This window comes from Equus asinus, chromosome 10 (genome assembly GCF_041296235.1).
Source record: "Equus asinus isolate D_3611 breed Donkey chromosome 10, EquAss-T2T_v2, whole genome shotgun sequence".
NCBI classification, from domain to species: domain Eukaryota; kingdom Metazoa; phylum Chordata; class Mammalia; order Perissodactyla; family Equidae; genus Equus; species Equus asinus.
In genome coordinates this window covers 34,012,344-34,039,326 of record NC_091799.1, presented here as the reverse complement: position 1 = coordinate 34,039,326, position 26,983 = coordinate 34,012,344, and the positions used below count along the sequence as shown (strand labels likewise).

General features: G+C 45.8%; 1 protein-coding gene and 1 long non-coding RNA gene across 24 annotated transcripts in view; one reads left to right on the top strand and one right to left on the bottom strand.

Annotated features, from left to right (window-relative positions):
- The window catches only part of LOC139046360 (uncharacterized), a 36,727-nt gene extending 19,376 nt beyond the window's left edge, over window positions 1-17,351 (bottom strand). Inside the window, exons 1-2 of the long non-coding RNA XR_011506294.1 lie at window positions 12,915-17,351; window positions 2,371-2,423 (exon numbers count right to left, since the gene is read on the bottom strand). This is a non-coding gene — a long non-coding RNA (uncharacterized lncRNA). The remainder of the gene's footprint in view (window positions 1-2,370; window positions 2,424-12,914) is intronic.
- The window catches only part of PALM2AKAP2 (PALM2 and AKAP2 fusion), a 452,863-nt gene that overhangs the window by 399,667 nt on the left and 26,213 nt on the right, over window positions 1-26,983 (top strand). For 21 of the 23 annotated variants that reach the window (XM_070519033.1, XM_070519031.1, XM_070519030.1 and 18 more), the window contains one exon: window positions 20,375-22,805. In XM_070519033.1, the coding sequence (XP_070375134.1) occupies window positions 20,375-22,805 (2,431 nt within the window). Of the gene's footprint in view, window positions 1-11,811; window positions 11,929-20,374; window positions 22,806-26,983 lie in introns of those variants that run through there. The other 2 variants (XM_014834447.3, XM_070519052.1) reach the window with 2 other exon arrangements.

Here is a 26,983-nt window from a genome sequence, read left to right as displayed (position 1 = left end):
ATGAGACCAATAAGGGGCCATAAAAAATTAATTGCCAAAAATTTAGAGAGTAAAATAGGCCAGCCATTTCATTACTCTAATACCCTAATACAATCTATAATTATTTTATTTTCTTCTAGTCTTTTCCCCCCGTATTTACTACAAAGATATAATCCATCTACTTCGATTCTCTTTCATAGTTCATTAGCCTCATAGAATGTTTCAAAAATTATGCCTCATATTGCTTAATGGGTACAGGGTTCCTGTTAGGGGTAATGAAAAAATTTTAGAACTAGATGGTAGTGGAGGTTATACAACGTTGTGAATGTAATTAACGACCTCTGCATTGTACACTTCAAATGGTAAAAATGGCAACTTCTATGTTATATATATTTTACCACAATAAACAAAGTATGTAAAAGTTATGCTCCCAAATGTTTTTTTCTGTTTTGAGAAGTAAAGTATTGACAGATCTCAGAGTTTGTAATGCCCGGAGAAAATTTCAGGGTGGAGTTTATTTTTCAGGGGACTCAAAAACTAAAACTTTTCCATACTCTTTATGATTGGGATCAAGCCAGCAATTTGGAGGGGAAAGTTCAGCAGTGGGGTGGCATGGTATGAAAACTTCAGAGACCTCGGAGGTGGAGAGGTCATGCTTCAGGCTGAGGTAATTAAAGCCCTCAGGGATGGTAGCCCTTGGCTGTCACGACTGATGAGTAACTTCCCCAGCTAGGCTTCCAGTTCACAAACACGTGTGAATTCCAACGCTGCCCTCAGAGAGCCCCAGCAATAGCTGGGTAAGTTGTCTCGCAAGATATGCAAGCTGTGACAGAGCAATTCGTTCCACTAGGGTGTTTCTCGCTGGGCCTGGCCCGAAAGCTGAGTGAGAGAGGGAAGGGCCTCCCAAGTTGGAGGGGCCAGCGAGGGGAAAGACTTAGGAAAGTAGATCGGGTTTTGGAAAGGGTGGCAGGCCCTTAATTCCAGATTCAGGAGTTTCTTTAAAAACATAGTCCAAGTGACATTTATTGAGGGTCTGGTTGTCGGCCACCATCTTACACTTTTGTTGATTCCTGTGCAGTGTCCTGGTCAAGGCTTAGCAAGTTACAGGACCTTGGGAAATGTCTGTGCCAAGCTTCGGTGGGGAAGGAGGACTCAGAGCAAACCACAGTGGTACCCCTGATATACAGCACCTTTTAGGGGTGGCCAAGGTTCAGATCACAGAAGGGAGGCATCTTTCTGGACCGTATACCTGACTTTTTTGGCATAAACTTTAGGACTTCTGGCCCCAGAGGTATTTGATGTGGTGCATCTGTGTTCCTGAATTCTTAAATATTGCAAATGAGGCTTACAAAGAGGAAGGCAAACTGGATATGTGAATCTAATTGGGCTTAATGTTTTAAACATCTCATATTCTCTTGGGTTATTGTTTTGTGTTTATATCCCAACTCTGAAATTAATTGGCCTAATACAGAATTTGTTAAACATGAATTAGAGAGTAAAATCAAGAAATGATTTTAAAGAATGCTTTTCACAGGAGGTTCAACTACTTTACTAAAAGGAAAGCGTGCTAACTTATGCATTTCAGCATCGCACAGTGACATCGAGGGAGGCTGACTTAGTGGGGAACTGACAAGCCCTTTGTTACCACTGCAGTCTGCAGGTAAAGCGTGGGCGCCCCCCTCCCCGCCCCATCCCCCAGTGGCCTTGCTAAGATGAGATACAGGAATTTTGACCATCTGCCCCAATTCTGACGTTCAGCAAGACATCACCAATGCAGGGAGCATGGCTTGGGGTTCTGTTTCTTCCTTTTATGTAAGATGTGCTCAGAAAAATTAAGGGAAAACAATGGGAGATTCAATGTTTTAGAACAAAGCAACATCTTGGCTGTAGTCAACCTTTTGGTTCCAGCTGCCTTCTAGCATCTCACAGCTTAAGATGTTTATTGGTTGTGTTTCTGTGGCATTGAAGCCCCCTACTCCCACGCCCAGCCCCTGTTATTTCCTGTTCTTGGATCCGCACCTTCTGACCTCCTTGTTTGGGGAGGGGTCCACATCCGGAATGGACAGGCTGCTCTCGGGTCCCTGCTATTGTGATCCAAACTGTGTACACAAACAGACATTCTTGGGAGTGGCCAGACATTATCTAGAGAATTCCAGCCACTTCGCTGAAGAGAAAGTCACTCACCTGGAGCATTTGGAGGAGAACTCCAGGCATCTGAAGTAGGGGCAGATGGCAGACATACCTTTTTAAGATACACTAAGAGCTCAAAGTGAATTCTTGGATTCAGTGAGCCATGACACATCATGTGTCTTGGGAAAGCAAAGAGGATGTCAAGATTTTGCTTCTCTAGAGTGGACAAGCCAGGGCTTGGATCTCAACTCTGTCACTTACTTGCTTTGTGTCCTTGGGCAGATTACTTAAGCTCTGAGCTTCAATATCTTCATCTGCAAAATAGAGATAATGCCTTATGTCAAGATGTGCTGTGTGAATTTATTGAGATAATGTATGTAAAGGGCGGAGTGAAATGCCTGCACATTGTAATGTTCAATGAATCATGGTGACCACTGTCGTCCATATTGTTTCTATTTCCTGTAGAGGAAACTGGCTCACCGCTAAGCCAGAAAGCACATGGAAAGAGTTCTCAGATCCATTTAGAGTAGGCGGTAAAGTGGATCAAGAATCTTGGAGCTCGTCTTCCTTGTTTGATGAGCCTCTAGTCCAGATGGTTCCAGCTGCTACGTCTGCATCTACAACAGGCAAGATGGTGGTTCAAGGACCTGAGACAGGCGGCCTCGGTTCAATCCCAGCTTCACCACTTACTGCTGGATGTCTTGGGGCAAGTCACTTAAAACTCTGTGAATCTCAGTTCCCTGAGCTGTACACCAGAGACAACGAGAGCAGTGGCTTCATAGGCTGGTTTTGAGGAATAAATGTGATTGTGCATCAAAATTGCTTAGTGCAGTGCCTGGCACATCGTAATTGCTCCAGACACGGTTACAGTCACCTGGTCATCAAGCTCAGCCAACACCTTCAAGGGCTCTGGACTCCTGTGTTCCTCCTCCAGTTTGACAAGCTGTGTGCCCATTGCCAGTTTCAGGGCTTTGCAGCTTCCATCTTTGCAAACTGGCTTCTGTGGACAACAGCATTCCCGCATGCTTCTGCTCCAGTGAGGCAGTCGGTAAGCCTGTGGTCATTGTTGCCTGAGTATGCACTGAGTCCACAGGTCTTCTTTTCCTCTTCCTGTTCTGTCCACAAATTTAAAAAAGTGCAAATACCGTGTGGCCACCCACCTCCAATAAGGCTTGAAAAATCCTCTAATTGGCCTACTGCCAGAGGAGAGAGCAGGAGTGACCTGCCTTGCGCTGGGAGCCTGCCCTGTTCCCATCATGAGGCCAGTTGCTTTCACGTGCTGTCTCTTAGGGCATCTCCCTAACACCCTTAGAAGGTAGGAGTGTTAGTTTCCTATTGGTGCTGTAACCAATGACCACAAATTGAGTGGCTTAAAACAATAGAAATTTATTCTCTCACAGTTCAGGAGGCCAGAAATCTGAAATCAAGGATGGCAGAGTTGGTTCTTTCTGGAGAGGAAGAATGTGTTCCTTCTCTCTGCAGGAGAATCTGTTCCATGCCTTTCTCCTAGCTTCTGGCAGTTGCCAGCAATCCTTGGCACTCTTTGATTTGTAGATGAATCACTCTAATTTCTGTCTCTGTCTCCACAATAGGTTCTCCTTTGTATATAGCTCTGTGTATCCTTTCTTCTTATAAGGAGACCAATCATTGGATTTAGGGCCCACCCTAATCCAGTATAACCTCATCTCAACTAACTACATCTGCAAAGACCCTTTTTCCAAATAAGGTCACATTCTGAGGTTCCAGGTAGACATGAATTTTGGAGGGGACGCTATTCAACCCACTATGGTAATTAGTATGCGCATCGAACAGATGAAGAGCCAGAGTTTCAGAGAGCAGAAAACCTCTTGTGTAAGCATCACACAGTCAGTTTGTGACACCAGAGGATTCCAACCCTGACCGTCTCTTCTCTAGACTCATGTTCTTCCCACTGGATCACGCACAAATAAATGGAGAATAAAATAATGGTCTAAAAACCATCACAGCAAAATGGTTAGCAGCAGTTGGCCGCTAGATCAAAGGGGCCTCTGGAGGGTAAACAGGATGAAGCAGAGGCTGTGTAAGCAAATGGAGACCCCCTTTCTTGTTGCTGGTTCTCAGACTTTCTCCAGTTTCCGTAATTAGTATAACTTGTTGGCTCTCAACCACGGTGCTCTCTGCTCTTGGGAGCCCATGGCCGGGCAGAGAAATTCCTCATAAATGAGACATGAGGTGTAGTGGTCAGCTTCCATTGGCTTTAAGCAAAGAGAAGGAGCACATTTCTTAGGGTGAAGCCAAATACCCTCCCGCGACTCCCCCTGCACCGGGTCTTACCGTTGGCTTATGCTTATCACGCACTCCCTGGTGGATGGAGAAATTCCATGCTTTCCTTCTCCTGCAGAGGTTCCTTCCTGGCATTCAGGGTCACAAATGCAGTGGGCAGAAGCAGGTGACTGGCCCTCAGCTGCCTCCAGGGCTGGGCTGCCCAAACTTTTCCCACAGTGTGGTCCAGCAGAGCTGGCCCAGGGTGAGATTGGGAGAGCCCAGAGCTGTGGGCAGGAGAGGGGTGAATCCGTGGTTCTGGCTTAAAAAAGCATAGGACTGGGGCAGAATCTGAATCAGGGTCAGATCCTCAGTGTCAAGGGCAAGTTTCTCTTGGTTTAAAACACAAATGCACCTCTGATCCGGGCGCAGAATCCCATATAGTCAACGGCATCAGTTTGCTGCATGAGTGGGAGTCAGAAAATTTGAGTGGGCCTGGTTTGAGCTTCTGCTGCTCCGTGGCTGCTTGCCATGCCCTACTCTTCATCCGGCCAGTGCCCCCAGCGCGTATCCTGATCCAGAATTGCCACTTAGTCCTGGTGGGGCAGGACTCTCAGATTGACCATCTGGACTTTCCTGGAGTTCTCTCTTCCTGCCAGAGTGTGTCAGAGTGAATTGGATTAGAGGTCTGTTTGCTGCGCAGTCTGGCTTCACACATGGCTTTGTGCTTTTGAAGAAACTTAAGAAAAGGCCATTCATGAATTTACGGGGTGAGCGGCAGTTCATAGTGATGCTAATATCCATGATGATGAGACCCGTTATGTGGATGGAGATCTAAACCTTCTAGAACCTTCCAGCAGTTCCCTTCCAGTCCATAGGGAGCTGATTCAATAGGATCAACCCTTTTTCCTGTTTGTAGGTGGTAGGTCCTTTGGTTGAGTTTTTCTTAGAGCTTGCCAGGTATTTCATTTAAAAACATCTCTTGATTATTGGGTTTCCCCTTCTTCAGGATTGTGAGTGCTGTCTTGGGGAAGTGAAGGCTTGCTGCTTAACACCTGCTGCCTTTGAGCAGGGAGGAGCCTGGTGGGTGACTTTGTAAGAGGGCTTAGCCCAGAGCTGGGTCATCTTGCTGACCTCAGACCCTCAGGCCGAGGGCTGGGAACTGGGTGACAGAAAGGAAGGGATCCCGAGACAGAACTGGCACTTGGGCCCAAGTTCAGGGTTGCCTCAGTGCAGAGTTATCATCCGTCTGCAAACCCCTCCTTCCCTTTAAACAGTGATAAAAGACATGGTGTTTTTGGTTACAGAAGACTAGATTTAGCAAACCTAAAATACTATTTTTAAAACTTTGCTCAAAGCTTTGAAATACTTTGCTAGAATAAAATACTGATTGAAATTCACTAAGTGCCTGTGTGTGTCCGTCCACCTGTCTGTCTGTCTTAGAGGTGGATGGGGAGAATGCTAGATTGACTCTTGCGCACGTTTAAGTTGAATGGAGCAAAAAAAAAAAGGACTATTGTTTAGAATAATGGAGAAAGTCAGCCTCCGATTTTTGCTCTCTAGTTGACTGATTAGACCTTGGGAAACTTTTCAACGGGGTTTTCCTATGACATATCCTGTCTGTGACAGTATGTGAAATTCTACAACATTTGAGTCCCGAAGAGGAATTTGGTTACTCACAGAGTGTTTCACAACTTTTCTGGGAATAGGCAGCTCATGGAAGAAAAATGTCCACGTACAACAGTGAGGCAATTACTTATTTTTGATGAAAAAGGAAGATTATATCGTCATACAATTGTATAGAGTGAGAGTTTGCTCCTAAAAGTATATTTATTACAGCGAGAAAGCACAATTTGCTCACGGGGAGGTCACGTTTTGATATGCATTTGTTCATCATGGCTGAGTAAAGGCCTTACTACTCTGAAAAAGGCCAGGTCTTGTCTACTTGTTGAGTATTGCAATGCCTCTTAATCTTTTTTTTTTTTTTGGTGAGGAGGATTGGCCCTGAGCTAACATCTGCTGCCAATCCTCCCCTTTTTGCTTCAGGAAGATTATCGCTGAGCTAACAGCTGTGCCCATCTTCCTCTATTTTGTATGTGAGATGCCTCCAAAGCACAGCTTGACAAGTGGTGTGTAGGTCCGATCCAGGATCTAAACCAGTAAACTCTGGGCCGCCGAAGTGGAGTGCACAAACTCAACCGCTATGCCACCACACTGGCCCCTCCATTTTTCTTATTGCAAGCAATGTAGCATTGGAGATACTTGGACATACTATATCTGGGTGTAAATTCTTAAAAGTAGAGTTACTGGGTCAAAGACGTTGTATATTTTAAAGTTGGGAATATATGTCAAATTGCTATGCAACTTCATGGAATTGGATGAGGGTACTTGTTTCCTCCCATACTAATTACTAATTTATTCATGGAAAACTTATCTCATAATTTACTTTGGCTTTTCTTTTATATGAGCAGGATTGGGAGTCTTTTTGAATGTCTAAGAATAGTTTAAATATTTTTTGTGTGTCCATTGTCTGCCCATATCTTTTGCCTGTTTTTTATGTTTGGGTTGTTGGTCTTTTTCTTATTGATTTGCAAGAGCTCTTTATATATCATGAATATTAAACCTTTGTGATATGAATTACTAATATTTTCTCAGTTTATTTCTATTTTAGTCATCATTCATGGAGTCCTTTTATTGTAGTACAAGCCCCATACTGGGCACTTGTGTTTCATATCAGCCCCATAAGGTAGTAGTGATTTTATACCCACTTCACAGAGAAGGAGAAGCCCAGGCCTGATGGATACCAAAGCCCCTTCTCAACCAGAACTCTGTACCCTGATATGCATGTATATATTAACATAGCATCATTCCAGGTTGCCATGCAATTATGATAAATATCCTTTTTGAAGGTAGCATAGTATTCCATCTGTTAAACAAATTGCAATTTTCAGATGCTGATTCTTATTACTACACATTTTCATTGACTGCAAGTTTTCATTGTTCTGGACGAGACTGTAATGTGTTTCTTCTAAAGCTTTGCCCTCCGTGCTGCACCATGATGATGCCAGTGTTCCTGCAGAAGATGAGTGTGGTGTCTGAGGTAGCGAGCAGAGGGACCTTTTGAGTCTAAGATCTTTGAGGGAGGGATTTCCATCAGGCTCAGGGCAGAAATGGGTGCCTGGCAGACACTGTATTGGGGTGTACTGCCTTGCCCTGCTAGACTTTTCAGCCCCTTTCCCTTACCAGGTCACCACTAGCTTCATCTAGTTCTGGAATGAAGCGCAACCTATATGAAGGTTCTGTATTCTCCTCCCTCCTAAAACCCTCTGTCTGAGCAGTCCTGGAGGCAGGCAGAGGTACACGGGGGACAGCAGGATGCAGTGGGAAGGGTAAGGGGTTGGAAGTTGGGGAACTATTTCTTTTTCTGTAGAATGAATGAGATCATGGTGTGGACATCCCTGGGTGGTCCGTCCAACTGGTTGTGTTCTCCCCATCTCCCTGCTCTGTAGCTCTCAGGATCCTGAGCATGGGGAGAGGTGGTGCTGAGTCTGGATTTCCTCCTGAGGGAAGCTGCTGTTCCTTTTATTTTTTGTCTGTCTTTTGTTCTTTTGCTGAAAAAGATTCGCCCTGAGATGTTAGCCAATCTTCCTCTATTTTTTAGTATGTGGGCTGCCAGTACAGCATGGCTGCTAACAGAGTGGTGTAGGTTCATGCCTGGGAATCGAGCCCGGGCTGCCGAAGCGGAGCGCGCTGAACTTAACCACTAGGCCATTGGGATGGCCCCTGTTCCTGTTTTCTTAATAAATTAAGGCTGGGAATGTCTTAGTTTCCCATACTTTACCCCAATCAGGGATTGCTTTGGGTGAACAAGCTATTTTAAATTGTAAATATTCCCATCAAACTCGCATCAAAGTGCAAATTGCTTTAAAGACCTCGCTCCATGCTGAGAGTCTTTTGGAGTTGGGACTTGGAGAGGGACCTACCTGAAGGGTGTAGGAGAGAGGGCAGCCTGGGGATGAGACAGCAGCCAGGGCCATTTAGAAAGGACCCCTGGAGCTGCTGAGGCCCAAGCTGCCCTCCATGTGTGCCTTGGTTTGGGCCTCGGAGCAGTTTGAAGAGGCGCAAACCTCCAGCTTCCTTGGGCCCCAGGAGCCCCCAGGAAGTGTGCACAGGGAGCCTTCTCAGTGCTAAGCCCCCGCTTTGCAATTCCAGGCAGCAGGCTGGGTCTCACCATCACTGAAGCCGGCCTCTTCACATAACCCGCTTCCTCTGGTTCCTCCTGATCTCAACAAATCCATTTTGGAACATTCTGTCACACTAAGGTACATGAATGGGATGGTTACATTTAGCAGAATAGACTCTTTCAACTAAAGAGATAAAGCTCTGACAAGGAGAATGTCTAAGACAGAGTTGAGTTCCTTCCTGGACCCTTAAAATCCCTCTTGGCAAAAGTATCGAGTAGTTTTCAAGGCTGCTGCCCCCACGTGCTGGCTTGCATTCTCTCGGCTCTGCCCACATCATTACCAGACGCAAAACTACCCTGTGCTTCACCTTTGCCCAAGGTTCCTGCTAACCTCACAGAACTAGGAAGATTAGAAGCAGAAAGGAAGTACATTTTGGGGGTTCACCTAGTTTTGTTCTCCCATTTTCCAGACCAGAAAACTGAGACCCAGAAAAGAAACATGACCTTCCCAGGGTCCAGTAGCAGCAACACGTGGTTTCAAAGACTGTCAGTTGCTGCTTTGCATTTGCTGTTAAATTTCCCCTTTTGACCCTTTGCATACTTCCTGGCTCTGCTTCCTCCTGACCTGCCCAGTGTGGCTGCCAGGGGCAGAGCCCTGCCCTGGGGGTGGCATTCGTGGGTTCTGTCTGGAGCTGCTCCTGACCAGCTGTGTGACCCTGGAGAAAGAAGGCTTGGCTGCCATAGGCTGGAGCCCTCCCCTCTGTGGAATGGGGAGAATCCCCACCTTGCTGTTGGTGGGAGGAGTAAATAAGAGAAGCTATGGAAGGGTATAGAACACAGACCCGGCACCCAGTAGGTGTGCCATAGATATTTGCTGACCAATGGTCCTAATAGCATTCATTGCCTGTGGACCCCAGTTGCTGGGCCCTCACAAATCGCGCTTTGCTTCCCAGCCAACTAGGACCAACTTTCAAAATGACTTCATTTCCCCCAGCGCCAGGCACCATCAGAGACTAAACAGAAGATCAGATTACAGCACCAGGAGAACTAAACTGGCAGTACAAATTTATTTTTGTAAACTCAGAAAAACCACCTCAAGCACAGAGCCTGTGCTGAGAGCGAGGTGGAAGGACCAGCAGCAGCGAGCTGTGTGCTGCTGGGTTCTGCTCTGCTCCCTCCGGTCGGGAGACCCCACTGCCGCAAATGTGGGCTGGCTCGGTTTGGGCTTTTGCAGCCTAACTCCACCTTAGACTCTGGTCAGAAGCCTGCCCTCTCCTTAGATAGTAGTGCTTTAAGAGCACATATAGTCTTCTCTTTTGTTAACAGGGCAGGTTTAAAACAATCTTTTTATAGACCTCCTCATGGGTGAAGGGGCAGGTGTGATTATGTAGCGGGTCCCGGGTACCACTCTTGACTCTTGGCTTGAAGGCGCCTCTTCATGGAAGACTCTGCCCTGGCTCGTCATTCTCGAGCAGAGCAATGCCACCCTGGGTGTGTGGTTTCCCCACCTCATTTACTTCACACTGTTAAGTAGCATCTTGAAATGCCTTTGGCTGTTCAGCAGAACATTCCAGTTATTCCAAAGGGCGCATAAATTCAGTTTCCATAGCGCTCCTTGCTGACTTGGTATCACCAAGTCAGTCATTGAGAAACTCCCAGACATTTCTAAATAAATTTCAGTATGTTAAAAATGTCATTTAGGGGCCAGCCCAGTGGTGCAGTGGTTAAGTTCACACGTTCCGCTTTGGTGGTCCCGGGTTTGCAGGTTTGGATCCCGGGTGCGGACATGGCATCATTTGGCAAGCCATGCTGTGGTAGGCGTCCCACATATAAAGCAGAGGAAGATGGGCATGGATGTTAGCTCAGGGCCAGTCTTCCTCAGCAAAAAGAGGAGGATTGGCAGCAGATGTTAACTCAGGGCTAATCTTCCTCAAAAAAAAAAAAAAAAGTAATTTAGATGTTCTAAACAGTCGTAAAGTATAGTATACTTTTAGCTTCCTTTTTAAAAGAATCTGCCTGGGCTCCATCCACTCTGATTATTCCTTCCTTGACTTGTGTTTTCAGAAAGGTCCCAGTAGGTCTGTGTTGCTGGCCAACCCACAGGCCACAGGGGAACGTGTGAACATCGTTGGGCTGTTCACTTGCTTCCCCAGGACAAACTGCTCCCAGACCAGCTGGCTGCGCAGGACCATGTTTGACTTTTGTCATCCTCTTCCTAGTGACTTTACTGTAAATCTCAGTTCTCTTTGCCTCCTCCAAAATCTTAGTGAGGAAAATGAGTTCTGCATGGCCCTGGAATTCTGACCGACTTTCTAGTCGGCCGACCCTAAATTATGCCCCAAATTTTCCAGGTCAACCTAGAGTTCCTGGGGATGAGGCAGGTGGAACCTGGGGACAGTGTTGGAGCCAGTTGGAGTTCCCAGCCAGGGGACTTACGTCAGTGCCCATTAGCCTGCATATGAAGTGCTGGGCGTCTGATTCTCTGGTGAACGAGTGAGGGACATGTTTGTGACACTTATGTCTACCCAAGACAAATGTGGATCTGTTTTTTTTGTGACAGAAGATACTGGTTAACCGTGAGAAAGTGGAGCCACTTCCCCCAGACATTCCTTGACATTAGAGCACTCATCCCTGACTTCAAATTCTTCTGTTCCTCTTCAGCATGGGACACAATGTAACCATTTAAAATGCATCTTACGAGGACCACTAAAGGACGTAAAAAGCGCTTGTGAGATAATGTGAAGAGAAAAAAGGTTGGCTACAAAATTGAGTATACTGTCTGGTCTCCACTGTTTTAAATACATATTTCTAGAAAGGAGACTAAATGGAATGCAGTAAAATGTTAACTGTTTTTCTCTGAGTGGCGGGAGGATGAGTAACTTCTGTTTTCCAAATTTTCTACAGTGAGCATTTATTATTTTATATACACATATGCACATTTAGGCTGTCCTAAAAAGTGCATTTAATTGGATCTTCAAGATCTTTCGGATCTTTTTGCTGCCTCAGCATCACCGGCATAGTAATTCCCTGCTTGTCCCAAGGCCCATCTCGCATTTTCCGAGAAGAGAGCGGTAACTGGTTCATATCCACACCACTGAGCGCCTGCCTTCGCTGCTCAGCCCTGAGCGCCCTGGGAGCAGCCTAGAGCCCTCTCTGGCTGGACTGCTGCTGCCTCCAGGCTCGGCCGGCTAGGGAGGGGCCAGCCTCTTTGAAGGGGGTTAAAGTCCTTCTTTGTGTGAATGGCCTTTTAGGGAGCAGAGGGCGGGCCAGCGGTGACATCACACTCTTCAGTCAGGAGGCTAGGAAGGAATTTGTCCAGCTTGAGCCAGTGCGCAGGAATCTGGAAAAAGAGGCAATTCCGACTGGGGACGTTTGAGGCGTACACTCTGGGCAGGGTAAGCCGAGTCTGCTGACCTATCTTCTTGTCCTTTTCTTTCTAATTGGGAAGGAGAGCGTTCCCTTTTGAGGTCAGAGTCTCTGTGGAGGAGGGACTCAGAGTTGAACTTCAGTGCCATGCCGCGGAGTCCTCTCCTGCTAGAGAAGGAGTGGGCAGCTGAGCTCGGACGGCCCATCTCTTTTTGCAAATCTTGTAAAACTCCCAGCTTTGATGCTAAAGGGCAGAGAAAAAAACTCCACACTGTACATGCAGCGTGTGCAAAGATACCCAAGTCATCTGTGACACATCATGCTTTGAAGATGGTGCATAAGGGTGTCTGTGAAAGAGAGTGCCTGTGTGTGTCCTTTTCTAGAAAGGAATCGAGTGATGCAGTGATTCTGGTGACTGGTTTTCTGGTTCTCTCTTTGTAATTATTTAGTCTACAAGTCCGTGCTGTGGAACTCGCCACATTCACGGGGTGACTTACAGCTTTTTAGCCGATGTGTGTAACTGTCTCCTGAGGACATGGGGGGATGGAAAGAGAACCTCATCAGCTCTGATCATATGTTCAAGTCATCTGTGGACAAAGGGTTAATCTCAAAAGCGTCTGACACTGCTCTCTCTTTCCTCCTGACTCTCAGCCTCCACATAGTGGATTTTTGCCGGGTCCACAGTGGCGCTCAGCTTTTGCTCTCTGCCATGACTGGTTGGCCAGGCACGAACCCAAGATCCTGAACTATTTTAAAACCAAGAGGGACACAGCTAAGTAAGTTATAAAGAACTCAAGCGAGGCTCGCTTCTGCCTTCAGCAGAATCAGTTACCCTAGAAATTTCAGGCTGCAGGAGCTAGCATTCCCTCTGTGGCCTCGATCTTGGTTTATTCTGGAGGTGGGGACTGTCCCATAAAATGGTTTTGCAGTGAAAAAGGCCTTTGGTGAGAAAAGTGTCTGAGGGCTCCTCGATAGAGCACAGAGTGTATTGAGGAAGAAGCGAAACTTGACTTACTTGGAGCTGGCATGAAGCATCTCTCCTCATTCAGGGGAGACCCTGAAATCTCCCAGCGGTTCTCAATCACTCTTTTAGGGTCCGGATCTCCAAGTAACTGAAAGAAATAAGCTTTCACCAGGCGCCGCAGAAAAGGCAACAGCTTCCTTCCGTTCCTCCCCTCCCCACCACACCCCCATCAGACACACCATCTTCGGTTTCTTTCACAGAGAGCCCAAGCTGTAAATGTGTTAATCAAGCAACACCTTAACATTTTCCAGATGTGCGGCCTGACATTTGAGCCGGTGACTTTTCAGCAGGGTTAAGGGGATGCTATTAACAGGGCAGGCTGTGGTGTTGGGGAGACTCCATCATGTTATAAATTGACCACTTTCCTTCACCGGGAGTGTGAGCCAAGACGTAGGCGAGCCTTGTTTCCAATGAAAAGGGATTCCAGGAGTGTTTTCATCCTGTCTTCAAGCCTGTCTCTCAGGCATAAGCTAGAGAGAATAGCAGGACAGCGATTGCTCTGTTGACTGATAGCATAGAAGCTCTCAGAAAGAAAGGCTGGGCCTGTAGGAACGGGAACCTCTTTTTAGAGCTGTCCTAGTCGCATTTAGCTGTAATGGCTTCGTGGCAGGAGGTCTGGGGGAGGGAAACCCCAGGGGCAGTGTGAGCATTAGCCCCTCCTTATTGGAGTTGAGTGTGTGTGTGTGTGTGTGTGTGTGTGTGTGTGTGTGTGTGTGACAACATTAACCCGTGCCTGCCTGTTCTAAATTTAGCTTCTAACTACCCAGGAGGGCTTGGGGTCTTCAGTCTGCCTTCCATCAGCCAGGAACAGTCTCTGGTGTCTTTAGGGAGTGGCTAAGCCTCCAGCTTCCCACGATCTACGCAGGCCCCTGGTCCTACGGGCCGGAAGAAGCTCTGCTGGGGGGTGGAAGAGGAAAGGCCGCCTGGGACTGGAATGTGGCCCAGGTTATCACCCGGGCCTCTCCCCTCCACTTCCTGGCCCGGAGGCCTGAAGCCAAACCAAGGAAGCAAGCCATTCTGACATTCCCACTTTCTGTGTCTTCACCGGGCTGGGTGGACACAGCCCACTCAGAGTCCCAGGGTCTTCTCCGGCCTGCCCCCAGTCTGCCATCTTCGTCAGGGGGGGCCAGAGGAGCTGCAGGCCAGCTACTGAGGAACTTAGGTGCTCCCAGCATAAACTCTTTTCGGCCTGTACAATCTACACCATTGAACAGGGTGGAAATTTTTTTTCCAGTTAGCACTTTCTCGGCCTTGTGCTATTTGCTGTCCTTATGAGAATTGGTACCCTCTCCCTCCAGGGCTGTAAACTCCTTCCTGTGGAGTGGGGACCACCTCAGAGCTCTGGGGAATTCCCATGACCCTGGGCACAGGGCTTCTCACTCTGTAGGACCTCAGGGCATGCGAATCCTTGCAGGAATGTATTTTGACTTCTTCACCCTCTATGCTCCCCACTCACACTCTTTGCGTTCCCTCAATTTGGGGATTCTGTCTACTGTAGACCTGCCATCCCATCTGTAGCTCCCCACTGGTCCCTCCAAGGCAGCTGAAGTTCAGCAGACCGATGCTGGCATCTTGCAGGTGTCTGAGCATCATCCAGCAACCAGGTTGCACCCCCTCCTCTCATTTGCCTTCGTGATGGAAAGTTCAGCCAGAAAGTTAAGAGCCCCGTAAGAACCCTCCTAGAGAGAACCATGCATGGCTCGTAAAACCAGTTCTTTGCTGTGACAGCAGTTGTGTCCTGTGTACCGAAAACGTGACTTGGGGAAGAGTGGGAGGGTAAGTAGGGAAAACGGAGATGCCCTCTGGTCTCACAGCTACGAGGAAGTTTTATTTCATAGCCATGCCTCTGTTCCTAGGCCAAGAGTGAGTTTGTATTTTTGGTGGAACTTAAAAATAACTGGATTAAAGGATCAGGTCACCTATTACCTGGGGAAAAGGGTTTCTAATTTAGATATCGTGGCTTTAGTAGCAAGTAATCTGGGTTATTCAGAGCGGAGAAACCTGGTTGTGCAGCCGGTGCCTGATGTTTGAGTAATTTGGGTCACATTGCGCATTTAGGCTAGGAGCCTGGGAAGTTGGTAACAGACATTGCCAAGAGGTAACAGCCTGAAGGTGGTGGTACAGTGGGGAGCGGGCATGTAAAGTGAATGGAAGTTTCAGCTTCTTGCTTGTCCTTGTAGCAAAGGACACCTTTCTGGTGTCTTCTGGGCCCAGCCAGCTCTGTTAAGGAAAATGTACTTCCTTCAAGTTCTTTCTGTTTATGATGTGTCAGCTGCAGGCCCAGGTACCCTGGGAAGAAAGAGCTCACTGCCATCCATCGCGAGCTGGGCAGGAATCAGGGTCCTGATGTGTTTTCTGTGCCAACTGAACAGCCTTCTAGAATCTCACCTGTGCTGTTGACTCTGGTGCTGGGAAGAAGGCACAGCCTTTTCCCACAGTGCCCATGGCGAGGACTGGGATGTGGGATGTGGGATCTTAATATTTTGCCTCTGGGATGTCACCGGAGGAAGCAGAGGACCCGCCTCAGAGAGCAGCCCATAGGGTAAAGTCCTCAGCCTGGGCAGGAAGTCAGCCCCTCATTTCCGGCTGGAGGGCCCTACAAGGACAGCAGAAGGTGGGAAGCTGAAATTGTCTCCAGGGAGTCTGCTATGGGTTGGTTCTGAATAAAGAGGGAAAAGGTCATTGACTTCCAAAGCCAAATTATGAGTCTCACGCATTTCTGGAGATTCGGGTCTGAGAACGGTCAACCAGACAGCCAAGGAATGCTGTCTTTCCCTTGTAACAAAGGGTCCCGTCCTGAGGCCTTTCCTGGGCCTTTTTCCTTTAATCTCCTCAGGTTGATTACTTTTCTTGTCAAAATCAAAACTTCACCATCATCCCCGGCTCTTCCCCCAAAAGAAAGTCAACCTCCTCCCAGAAAGAATTTAATATCGGTCATTTACACTTCTGGGTAAAATTGCTTACTAATAATGAACACTTGCATTAAACATTTTACAGCTTACAGAGTATTTTTAGATATATTATCTAATTCTCAAAACAGATTTGAGAGAGATTATTATGAGCCCTGCTCATACGAAGGAGTATACGTTCTCAGAAGAGTTCCCTGATTGTCTTGCATAAGGTCTGGCAGAAATTTTACAGGAAAATGGGCTTCTATGCTGTAAATGAACCTATACTAATTTGCTTTGTATAACTACTATTAAATACTTTTTGGTAAATGATGGCAGCTTTAGACACAACGCGGCTTCCAGGTTATAATAAAAGCAGGTCTTGGGCCAAATTCTCACACTCATCCAGACATTTATTAAATAAACATTTGTAAAAGTAGGTGTAAAAGCATTGTCTGTAACCTCAGAGAAGTCTCAGCTCTCCGAGATTCTGGATGTCCGACTCCACCTTGCATGGGCGGCAGTTTTATAAAGGCGTGTTACCACATAGTGCGTGTTGACTGATGTCCTCTGAACCAAAGGCCGGGGACCGTGCTGTTTAGTTCTTAGACTTGAGGCACCATTTGTATGTCCTCTTCCTAAAAGGGTGGAGAATCTCTCTTATCCACAAGTTTGAACACCACCTATTTCACTGATGTCTAACATTCATTGTGCTAATTGACGAGCCACCAATTTCACTGATGAAACCCATTTCTCCCCTTAATTGTGTGATTAGCAAAGCCTCGGGGGCCTGTGGGAGTGAAAGAGAGAAACTACTGGAGGAAGGAAGCCTCCTGTGGAGTGTGGGGTTTCTGATTAGATGCTGGTTGACCCCTCTTGGAGTGTATATTCCCCAACCGGATGGCTGTTGGCCCCTGGAATGTCATTTAAACGAATTTCAGACACACAGAGCTATATTTTTTGTCTCTGCCCAAGTATTTTAAAGCAAATAGTAGACATCTCAACCAGCTGTTAGCTATTCTGGGAAGCCGACAGGTATTATGTGCCATGCTGTTAGGGCTCCACCTGGGGGTGAGCTGGGGCAATCCAAAGATTTCCCATAAGCCTCTTAGCATCCTAGTTTTTCTCTGACCTTTGACAACCCAGTTTGATGGCTCTTTCATACCTTCCTGTTTTTTGCATTGGAACATAGTTTATTTCAGAAAGGATTTTCTAATCCATTTAATAAATGTGCGTTTTATCTGAATCTGGAATCAGGTTCACCTTATCTGAAGCATGGAGAAAATTCTGGACTTCTTATCTTCAAAGGGAGCAATAAGCATTTCTTGGTTTAAGCAAGACATCATTTAATGATACCAAGCCCAGACTCCTGCCAAATCCAGACTGTGGGATTTCCAGCCCATTTCCATTTAGATGATACAGTTACTGGTGGCTTTGATCCCATCAGGCCACCTTGCATGAAGGTAAATTCCTCCTGCTGGGAATAGAACTCAGGAATTTGCTCTTTTGTTATAATCGTTGACCTAACTTTACAAAAACTCAGGACCTCTGGTGCAAGCTTGTGAATCAGTAATGTAGACTTGTTTATCCCTTTAAGTACTTCTACCCTGATTCGAGTTTAGTGCTGCTGCTCCCTGGGATAGATGGAATGGAGTGTCAGGAAGAATTTTCTGAATTTATGGAAAGAACTGGACGGAGCCCCATGTCGCTAACAGGAAGCAAAAGCCTCTTTACTGTTTATACCCTCCAGTGTCTAGATTTTTTTTTTACTGTATTGGAAACGAATCAACTCAAATAACACTGAGACCCCAAACTTTGACTTTTAACCAGTCATTAGCATTTTTTACATCTCAGTTTGACAATCACAGGAGAATAAGTAATGCGACTCATTATTTCTGACTCAGAGCTAAAGGTAGTTTTTCTCTTGACACTGCAAAAATGTACTGTCAAATGCTATTCTCAGACTTTTAAAATTTTAAATTGGAACAGTTGTTGCTGGCTCAGAAAGTCTGTCTTGGAAAAAGTTGATATAATGTTTAAGTTCTAAAAAAAAAGCTGGCAGGGCATCTTCTTGTCTATCGTCAAACACTGAACTGTAGAGTGTCCCGGAAAAAGAGACAAAGCCGATGCAAGGAGCCAAAAAGTGTTTTTGGGAAATATTATGGAGATAGGCTCCGTCACTTGCATCTACAAGAGATAAATATAAATATAGGCGAGTTTTTCACTTTGGCTACATAAACGCTAAAATAGACATGCGTTTCTAGGAAGTCTGGCTAATCCAATTTTTGTTAAGAAAAAAATGTTGTCTCCTGGAGCTTATTCGTACTGCTAATCTCATTACAGCTCCACAGATTAAGCTTCCTGCATGCTTAATGAGTGGATTAATGACTAAATGAACTATAGAATTAATTATTTGCCTTTCAGCTTCTTTAATGTTACATTGCCCTCTTTCCTCTCATGCCAACTATTCCAAAGTGTTTTATGTTTCAGTAGAGCAGTGATTTTTAACCGTTTCAGCCCTAGCAGCTTCCTACTGTTTCTACCTTTTTTTCCCCCAAAAGCCAAAAGGGATAGAAGAAAGACTTTACTTATTCCCATGAAGAAGATTAGCAGTAAATCATTGGCCAAATGAAGCCTGGGGGGTAGGAGTGTCGCGGATAATCTGACTCTCACTTTCAGTACCACCATCTCTTTTTGTTGGTCTTATTTTATTATTTATTTATTTATTTATTTATTATTATTTATTATTATTCCAGGAATAACTTGCCAAGCAGTGGGCTAATTTTGACCTAGCTTTTCTTGAAATTGAATGGCAGCCAATAAGTGTTAGGCATTCAAATTTTCTGTAATTCTTAATGACATAGGAGTTACTGACAATTGTCTTACGAAAGAAAGTTTTGGTAATGTTTTCTAAAGGGCAGTAAAAATTTCTTTGACATGCCTCTTTAGTTCATCCCAAAGATAAAAGAACCACTAGTTAATGATGGTCAAACATAAAATAAAGATATTACCAATTATTATTAATGCAATTAATATTAAATATTAAATGGTATTAAGCAATTAAATATTAATGGTATTAAGTACCAGATTTTGACAAAAACCAGACTTAGACTGGAAGATCATCCAAGACCAGAAAGTGTTGACAAAGAAGGAATACTCATTATTGTTGCCTATTGCTAAAGAAGGAATATATATTACATGATCAATTTAAGTCTAAAGAGGAATGTGGAAAACAAACAGTGAAGAAACCCCTCAGTTCGTGGATAACCATGAGAGTTTTTCGATGTTCTGACAATGACGCAGAGCACACAGGATGGACTCCCATGTTTTTCTAGGTCTTGTGAACAAATCTATAGTTATTCGCTTTTCCTTGGAGGGATTTTGAAATTAATCCCCTGAGAATCATCCTAAAGTGGTGTTTTAATATTATGTTCTAAAACTTGAAAATTGTCTAAAACTTAAATAAATGAAAATTATGCCGTCGTGTGATTTTGCATTGTACTGTGTCAGTAATACCAGCCACACTATGGACTTGAGATGGGGAAACAAACTTGACCAAGGTGTTAGTGAACGCCTTGAGGGGAGCTCAGATTAAGCTCCTGGTTTACCACTGAATTATCTGAGTTCAACCAGAGTCCTTAGGTATGAAAAAAAAAAATCATCCTGGAGTTTGAAAATTAATCTTACTAATGGCAAACTAACAAAATTACATGGGTTGATAACTGATGAAAAAATATGATGCGTTTAAAAACGTTAAGAAGATGTGGTTTTCTCATTGAACCACAAAATTGGAGCTATCATACATAAAATCTTTTAGGAACTAGAGAGGAGGGTGCTGCTGGCCACTAGCTTTTCAAAGCAACACTCACTCCTTAGCTAAGGAGTATTGTTTCGATGGAGTCTGGAGAACAGAACTGTGCAGTCAGTGACTTTGGTTATGGTGTATGTAACGCACACAGTCAATTACAGCCATGGCAGTGGGGCACTGTATTCTTTAAGGGGCCACTGAAGGAATCTACTGTTTTCCCGTATTTTACTTTGGAAGAACTGTCCAAAAGTTTCCAAAAAGTTGTCTCCAGAATAATTGCATTACATCTGGCAGAGAATCGTATGCTTTCAAGATTTGTTCATACAAAAGGACCACTTTTTATAGTCAGGGCCACACAAATAGTCCTATTACATTCCTGCAGTAGTTTGCTACGAAGTATTTTGGAAGATTCTGGTACATTGGAAGTCTCTTCCACTTTAGGAGATATTTGAGCAATGTCTTCAGATGATTGGAGTCTTAACTTAATGTTTAAATTTAAAAATGGGACTAGCATCTATTGAAAGTTCCCTGGACACCCAGTAAACAAAATGGAATCTGTAAAATCAAGAGGTTTAGGTCCCCATTACAACAACAAAATCCATATGTGAAGGATTATTGGAAGGGAAATCTCTATTCGGAAGAACTTGTCATTGTTGTTTCCATTTTCTTTCCAGTTAGTTATCAGTTAATTTCCCAGGGTTCACATCCATAAGACATTTAGTATCTGACCATGACTTGTTTTCTCTTTATTCCAGAAGCCCCCCCAGCTTTCTGAGGATGATATCCGGCTAAAAAGGGAGAGAGACAGCTGCAGTGCCAACCCCCTGCAGCCTGCTCCCAGCTCTCTTCCCCCAGACCACAAAAACATGGAAATTGAGGTCTCTGTTGCAGAATGTAAAGGTGTTCCTGGAATCACGTCTACCCTACATTCCATTGACCACCCCTCGCCTTTCTACTCGCCCCCGCACAATGGCCTCCTCGCTGATCACCACGAATCTCTGGATAATGATGTCGCCAGAGAGATCCGATATCTAGACGAGGTACTGGAGGCCAACTGCTGTGATTCTGCTGTGGACGGAACTTACAACGGCACGTCCTCCCCGGAGCCTGGAGCAGCCATCCTGGTGGGCAGCTTAAGCCCACCTGCCCACACAGCCAGTCAGCCGGAACCCACTGAGAGAGCAGCTAGCAGGCAGGCACTTCCTCACATTGAGCTCAGTAAAAGCAACTCTGCCACAATGGCAGAGGGTGGAAGAGCAAATGGCCACTCCCCTGACCAGCCCAGAGATGTGCTGGGGGACAGCCTGCAGGCCCCCGTGAGCCCCAGCTCCTCCACCAGCTCCCGGTGTTCATCCCGAGATGGGGAGTTCACGCTCACCACGCTGAAGAAGGAAGCCAAGTTTGAGCTACGTGCCTTCCATGAGGACAAGAAGCCCTCCAAACTCTTTGAGGACGATGAGAGCGAGAAAGAACAATACTGTGTCAGAAAAGTGAGGCCCTCAGAAGAGATGCTAGAGCTGGAAAAGGAAAGGAGAGAACTCATCCGGAGCCAGGCCGTGAAAAAGAACCCTGGCATTGCAGCAAAATGGTGGAATCCTCCCCAGGAAAAGACCATCGAGGAGCAGCTGGACGAGGAACATCTGGAGTCGCACAAAAAGTACAAGGAGCGCAAGGAGAGAAGGGCGCAGCAGGAGCAGTTGCTCATGCAACAGCAACAGCAGCAGCAGCAGCAGCAGCAGCAGCAGCAGCAGCAGCCCCCACCACAGCTCTGCCCAGCCCCTGCATCCTCTCGTGAACGTTCGAGCATGACTGAGAACATGAAGGAGGACATCGTCACGGAGCAGATAGATTTCTCTGCTGCTCGCAAACAGTTCCAGCTGATGGAGAATTCCAGGCAAACAGTAGCCAAGGGCCAGAGTACGCCCAGGCTCTTCTCTGTCAAGCCCTTCTACAGGCCTCTGGGGTCCATCAACTCAGACAGGCCACTGACTCTCTCGAGACCAGCTTCTGCCAGGGGACCTTCAGAAGACAATGGCACATCGGCAGCCAAGGGGCAGAAAGCCAGCTGTGCCATGGAGACCCAGTCTTCGGGAGGAGGCCAGGGCAGCGCAACTCCTCAGGGGAAGGAAGGGCCCTATAGTGAGCCCTCCAAACGCGGGCCCTTATCCAAATTGTGGGCAGAGGATGGAGAGTTCACGAGTGCCCGGGCCGTCCTCACGGTGGTCAAGGATGATGACGCTGGGATTTTGGATCAGTTTTCAAGGTCAGTCAATGTCTCTTTGACCCAAGAGGAGCTGGACTCTGGTTTGGATGAGTTGTCGGTAAGGTCCCAGGATACCACTGTCTTGGAGACCCTGTCCAATGATTTCAGCATGGACAACATCAGTGACAGTGGGGCCTCCAATGAGACAACCAATGCCCTCCAGGAAAATTCCCTGGCTGATTTTTCTCTGCCCCAGACTCCCCAAACTGACAACCCCTCCGAGGGCCGGGGAGAAGGTGTCTCCAAGTCTTTTAGTGATCATGGTTTCTATTCCCCTTGTTCCACGCTGGGAGACTCTCCATCGGTTGACGACCCCTTGGAATATCAGGCTGGTCTCCTGGTGCAGAATGCCATTCAACAAGCCATAGCTGAGCAAGTGGATAGAGCTGCGTCTGAAATAAATGGTGGAGCTGAACAGCAGGGACCTGAAGCAACTCCAGAGGAAGCTGAGTCTGGGGCTTCCAGCTCAGAGAAGGCTCAGAGCATGTTTGAGCCACCCCAAGTGTCCTCTCCCGTTCAAGAGAAAAGGGATGTATTACCAAAGATTCTGCCTGCTGAAGACAGAGCGCTCAGGGAAAGAGGGCCCTCCCAGCCGCTGACAGTAGTGCAGCCCAGTGGCCCAATAAACATGGAGGAGACCAGACCAGAAGGGAGCTATTTCAGCAAGTATTCGGAGGCAGCTGAGCTGAGAAGCACGGCCTCGCTCCTGGCCACTCAAGAATCTGATGTGATGGTTGGGCCCTTCAAGCTGAGGTCAAGGAAGCAGCGGACTTTGTCCATGATTGAAGAAGAGATTCGAGCAGCCCAGGAAAGAGAAGAGGAGCTGAAGAGGCAGAGACAAGTCTTGCAGAGTACCCAGAGCCCCAGGGCAAAGAACGCCCCATCGCTGCCCTCCCGAACTCCATGCTATAAAACCGCCCCAGGTAAGTGAGGTGCCGCGGCCGGGAGACAGATGCTGCAGAAATCACGTTGTTGATTCTAGCTTACAGGTTTCAATGTGGAGCCTTCTCTGTGTGTGGCTGAAATAAGTGTCAGGGGACACTGGCGTGAAGATTTCAGCATTTGGGGATGTGCAACAGGAGTGTCACAGTGTCCTCTGAAAGAACCTTGAGCCTGCACTGTGTTTGCCATTTCCATGCAGAGGATCGTTCTGCTCTGGTCTTAGTTTAGCACAGAGAATTGTTCTCTTTTATTTGAAGGAGCTGCCTCTTAGCGGAGGGAGGGGTCGTGTGCAGCACACTCCCAGTTTGTGTGGACCCTGTGTGGATGTGTTGGAGTCAGTAGCTTGACCATCAGTATCTGTAGTTAAATCAAACCCATCTGATTTGGGAGATGTGTCCTACTAAGCCCTTCTGAATGCTGGATCCCTCCCCAGCAATGACAGTCATGACCTGGTGTTGCAGATTGACCCATAGATGTTTTTGTCCATCTTCTATATGATTGGGTTTGTCTTCCTTTAAATCACGACAAAGCAATTGCTTTGCAATCAGCAGTGGTCTTCCTCATTCTTGTCCTGTGCCTCATATAGAGAAGTTGGTTACTATACATAAAGGCAAGTCTTTAATCCCCTCCCATTGCCTGAGCAGTCCCTATCTTGAATACTTTAGATAGATGGTTGATGTTAATTATAGTAGTAATTACTGAAGCTACCAGTAATTACCAGTTACCAATCCAATTACTATAGATTACAGCGAGACCAATATTTTTTATTTCCCATTTGTGTGTGATGGCAGTTGGGGATCTGCTCATCCTACCATAGAGAAGGGCTGTTCAAAGTGTAGTCCACACTAGTCCATGACTGTTTGTTCCTGGTCCATGCTGAGATAGATACAGACATTGAGGCATTTGAAAACTCTTGTAGCAATTTGATATTGTTTTTCAGATCCAATTGTGGATTTCATGTTTTTTAAAAGTATTGGTCCACAATGGATTGAGGGGAAGAAACTGGTCCTTCACCAGAGATCATTGAAGAAGTATTACCCTCACATGTAATTGTTGGTGTTTAGCTTGGTCCATCCAGATCTTGATGCCGTCTTGACACTTGCCTTCCGTCAAATCTACGGTGACGCAAGGTAACTCTTGGCATTATTAATTTTTAAATTTTGAAATAATCTCAAACCTAAAGAAAAGTCCCCAGGTACGGTACAAATATGTTTTTTATTCTCAGCCATTTGAGGGTCAATTGAGAACATGCTGCTCCATGAGCCCCAGTTTTGTAGCATGTCCCTCAGTTTGGGTTTGTCTGCTGTTTTTGCATGATCACATTCAGGTTATGCATCTTTGGTAGGAATACCATAGACCTGATGCTTGTTCTCCTCCTCGTATCCAGTCAGGTAGGACTTGGTGTCAGTTTGTCCCATTACAGGGACAGGTGTTAACCCGTTTCACATGATACTAATTTTGATCACTTGATTGAGAGAGTGTCTGCCAGGATTCGGCACAGTAAAGTTACTTTTTCCTGTAGTAATTAATAAATATTTTCTGCGGAGGTACTTTGGTACTATGTTATCTTCATCCCACTCATGAATCTTTAAATCTCTTCATTTGTTTCTTTATGTCAGTATGGTCTCATGGATTTCTCTTATATTCCCTGGGTTAGAATCCCTTTTTTATTATTTTTATGCTAACTTTGTTCAGACGTAGCTCATGGGAGTCCTATCAAGCTAGCTTCGGTGTTCTTTTGACATGTCCCTGTTATTCTTGAGCACGTCCTCACTCTCTGGCACCATGTGATGTTCCACTCTCATCTTAGACTTTCCTAACCCTGGAATCAGCCGTTTCTCCAAAGAGCCTTTGTTTCTGTTAGTGGAGAATGGTATTTAGAAACCAAGATCTGAGTGCGTGGTGTGCTCATTGCTATTGGATTGTCACTGTTCCCAGGCACTCTCACTGGGTGGAATGAGAGAATATATAAACACTCTACTCTCTCTCTCTCTCTCTTTGTCTCTCTCTCTTTACCTCCCTACCTCCCTACCTATTCATCTATCTTGAAAACCATCAGCTCATCCTAATACCTAATACCTTGAATTCTAATCAAATACCACAGGGTTCATTTTCTCTCTTTCCATATTTATAACCTCCTTCTTGACAACAAGATACCTGGTTCCTATTATCCTCAATATATTTATTATTTGATCAATCTCCCTCCCCTTATGTAAACAATCGCCTGTTTTCCTCACCAAACATGGGCTCCAACATCCCTATCTGGGTGGCCACTGCTGTCCGCCTTCACCAACATCCTCCTTACCCAACTTGGACTCCAATACCCTGCCCTGGGCCACTGCTCCCCCCTACACACCCTGTTCTGACTCCAGCACACCACTCTGGGCCACTGTGGCTCCTCCCACCCCCACTGTAGGCACCCATTTGTTCAGCCCCACCTAATGGCTTTTGGACTAAATTGTTCAGGAAGGAAAGGGAAGGGAGGAGGAAGAGGAAAAGCACGGTGACTTTTTTGATATGGTTTTTAATTCCTTCAGGTCACAGGGCAATGGCCAGCTGAGTGTTTGAGGCAAAGAAAACTTTCAGGGGAGGTTTTTTTGTCCATGCTTAACAGTGACTGGTTGGCTTTTCCTAAAGATTCTGAGTTGTCAAGTTCACTTTAAATTCTTGTTGTGGGCTGGCTTGACCCAGAGATCACACTGGGCATTCTGGGTGGTAGCCTAGGAAAAGTTTTCATACCACTTAAATTCAGCCCAACATGGGGAGCCTCCTTTGCACGTAGGTGACTCTAATGGCTCTGTAGGCATCTCAGCAACTTCTGCTCACATGGCAGGCAGCTACCACGGTTCTCCTATCAGTTATAGTTGGCTCCATCTACCTAGCCCTCCCTTTGCATTATTTCATTATAGAGCCTTCTCTAAAGGGCATATGCTCAGTGGATATTTTTAGTTTCCTTCATTCACTCCACCTGTTAGTTGAACCCCTCACCATATTGTCCACCTAGTTTAGTTCTAGCACATGAAAAGAAATTAAGACATTTCAACACTTTCCCCTAGTTCCCTGACCTGCTATGGTCTGTTAGTCTTCCCTACCAGGCTGATGTTTGTCCTCCACATCCCAGAAGCCCAGTTCTGATTCTCCAGCACTTCCCTCTAGCTAAAACCTATCTCCTCCCCCGTATCTCATCCTCATAGCATTGACTTTTGCCCCTTTAATAAGCTGGTCATTCATCCATGCAAGTATGGGTACTGTTCCAGTCTGGTGGTCACACCCAACACAGTCATGATAATTCTTCTTTCACATTTACCTCTAGAACATTTAAAGTAGGTAGCAGGGCTTCCCAGAAGTACAACGTGGATTGAAAGAAACCGAATGCAAAAATGCAATTTTTTTCTGTCCATGCCTGGTAAAGTTTGGAGTATTGCATAGCCAGCCAGTCTCCCAGCTCGTGATCAGGGAGGAGGCTGACATAGTATTCTGAGCAGCCAAACCAGACAATTCACGGCCAGGGTCAGAGCTGCTAGCTCCAGTGTTGGTTTTGTGAATAGAGATGTTACTAAGTTCCTACTCCACATTTCATGCCAGTAAAGGTGACTCAGCTGGTTTGTTGCATGACTCAAATTGACAATTTGCTATTAGGTGGTGAAAAATATAATTTTTAACATCTCCTCTGGTGGAAATTATGCTGGTGACATGCTGGCACCCTAAAACCTTAAGGCAAGTAAAATCCATTGAGAGCCGAGATGTGATAAGGAAAGAGAAATCTACTAATTCTTTCCAACGATTCTCCAGGTGTTGAAAACATACTTGCTTTTGCTTTTAGTTTCTTTGCCTTTTAAAGATGGAGGATGATGGGGTTTCTATTTTAAAAAGGATAGAGTCATTTTCAAAGACCAATTATTAGGGAAGATTATCTGGAAACTTTATCTGATTGGTTCTTATGTGATTTTTAAAGAAAGAAGTTCCACTTAAAGTTTGTGTAATGTTTTCAAACAGAGGTGAACAAGGCAGATACAGTTCCTGCCCTCAGGGAACTTACAGTTCAGTAAGAGAAACATCAAACAAAGGGGGCAATCTCCTGACAGAGAAGCATGGAGAGCTGTGGGAGCACAGAGCAAGGAAGACCACCTCGCTGAGGGGACAAGGGAAGTCTTCCTTT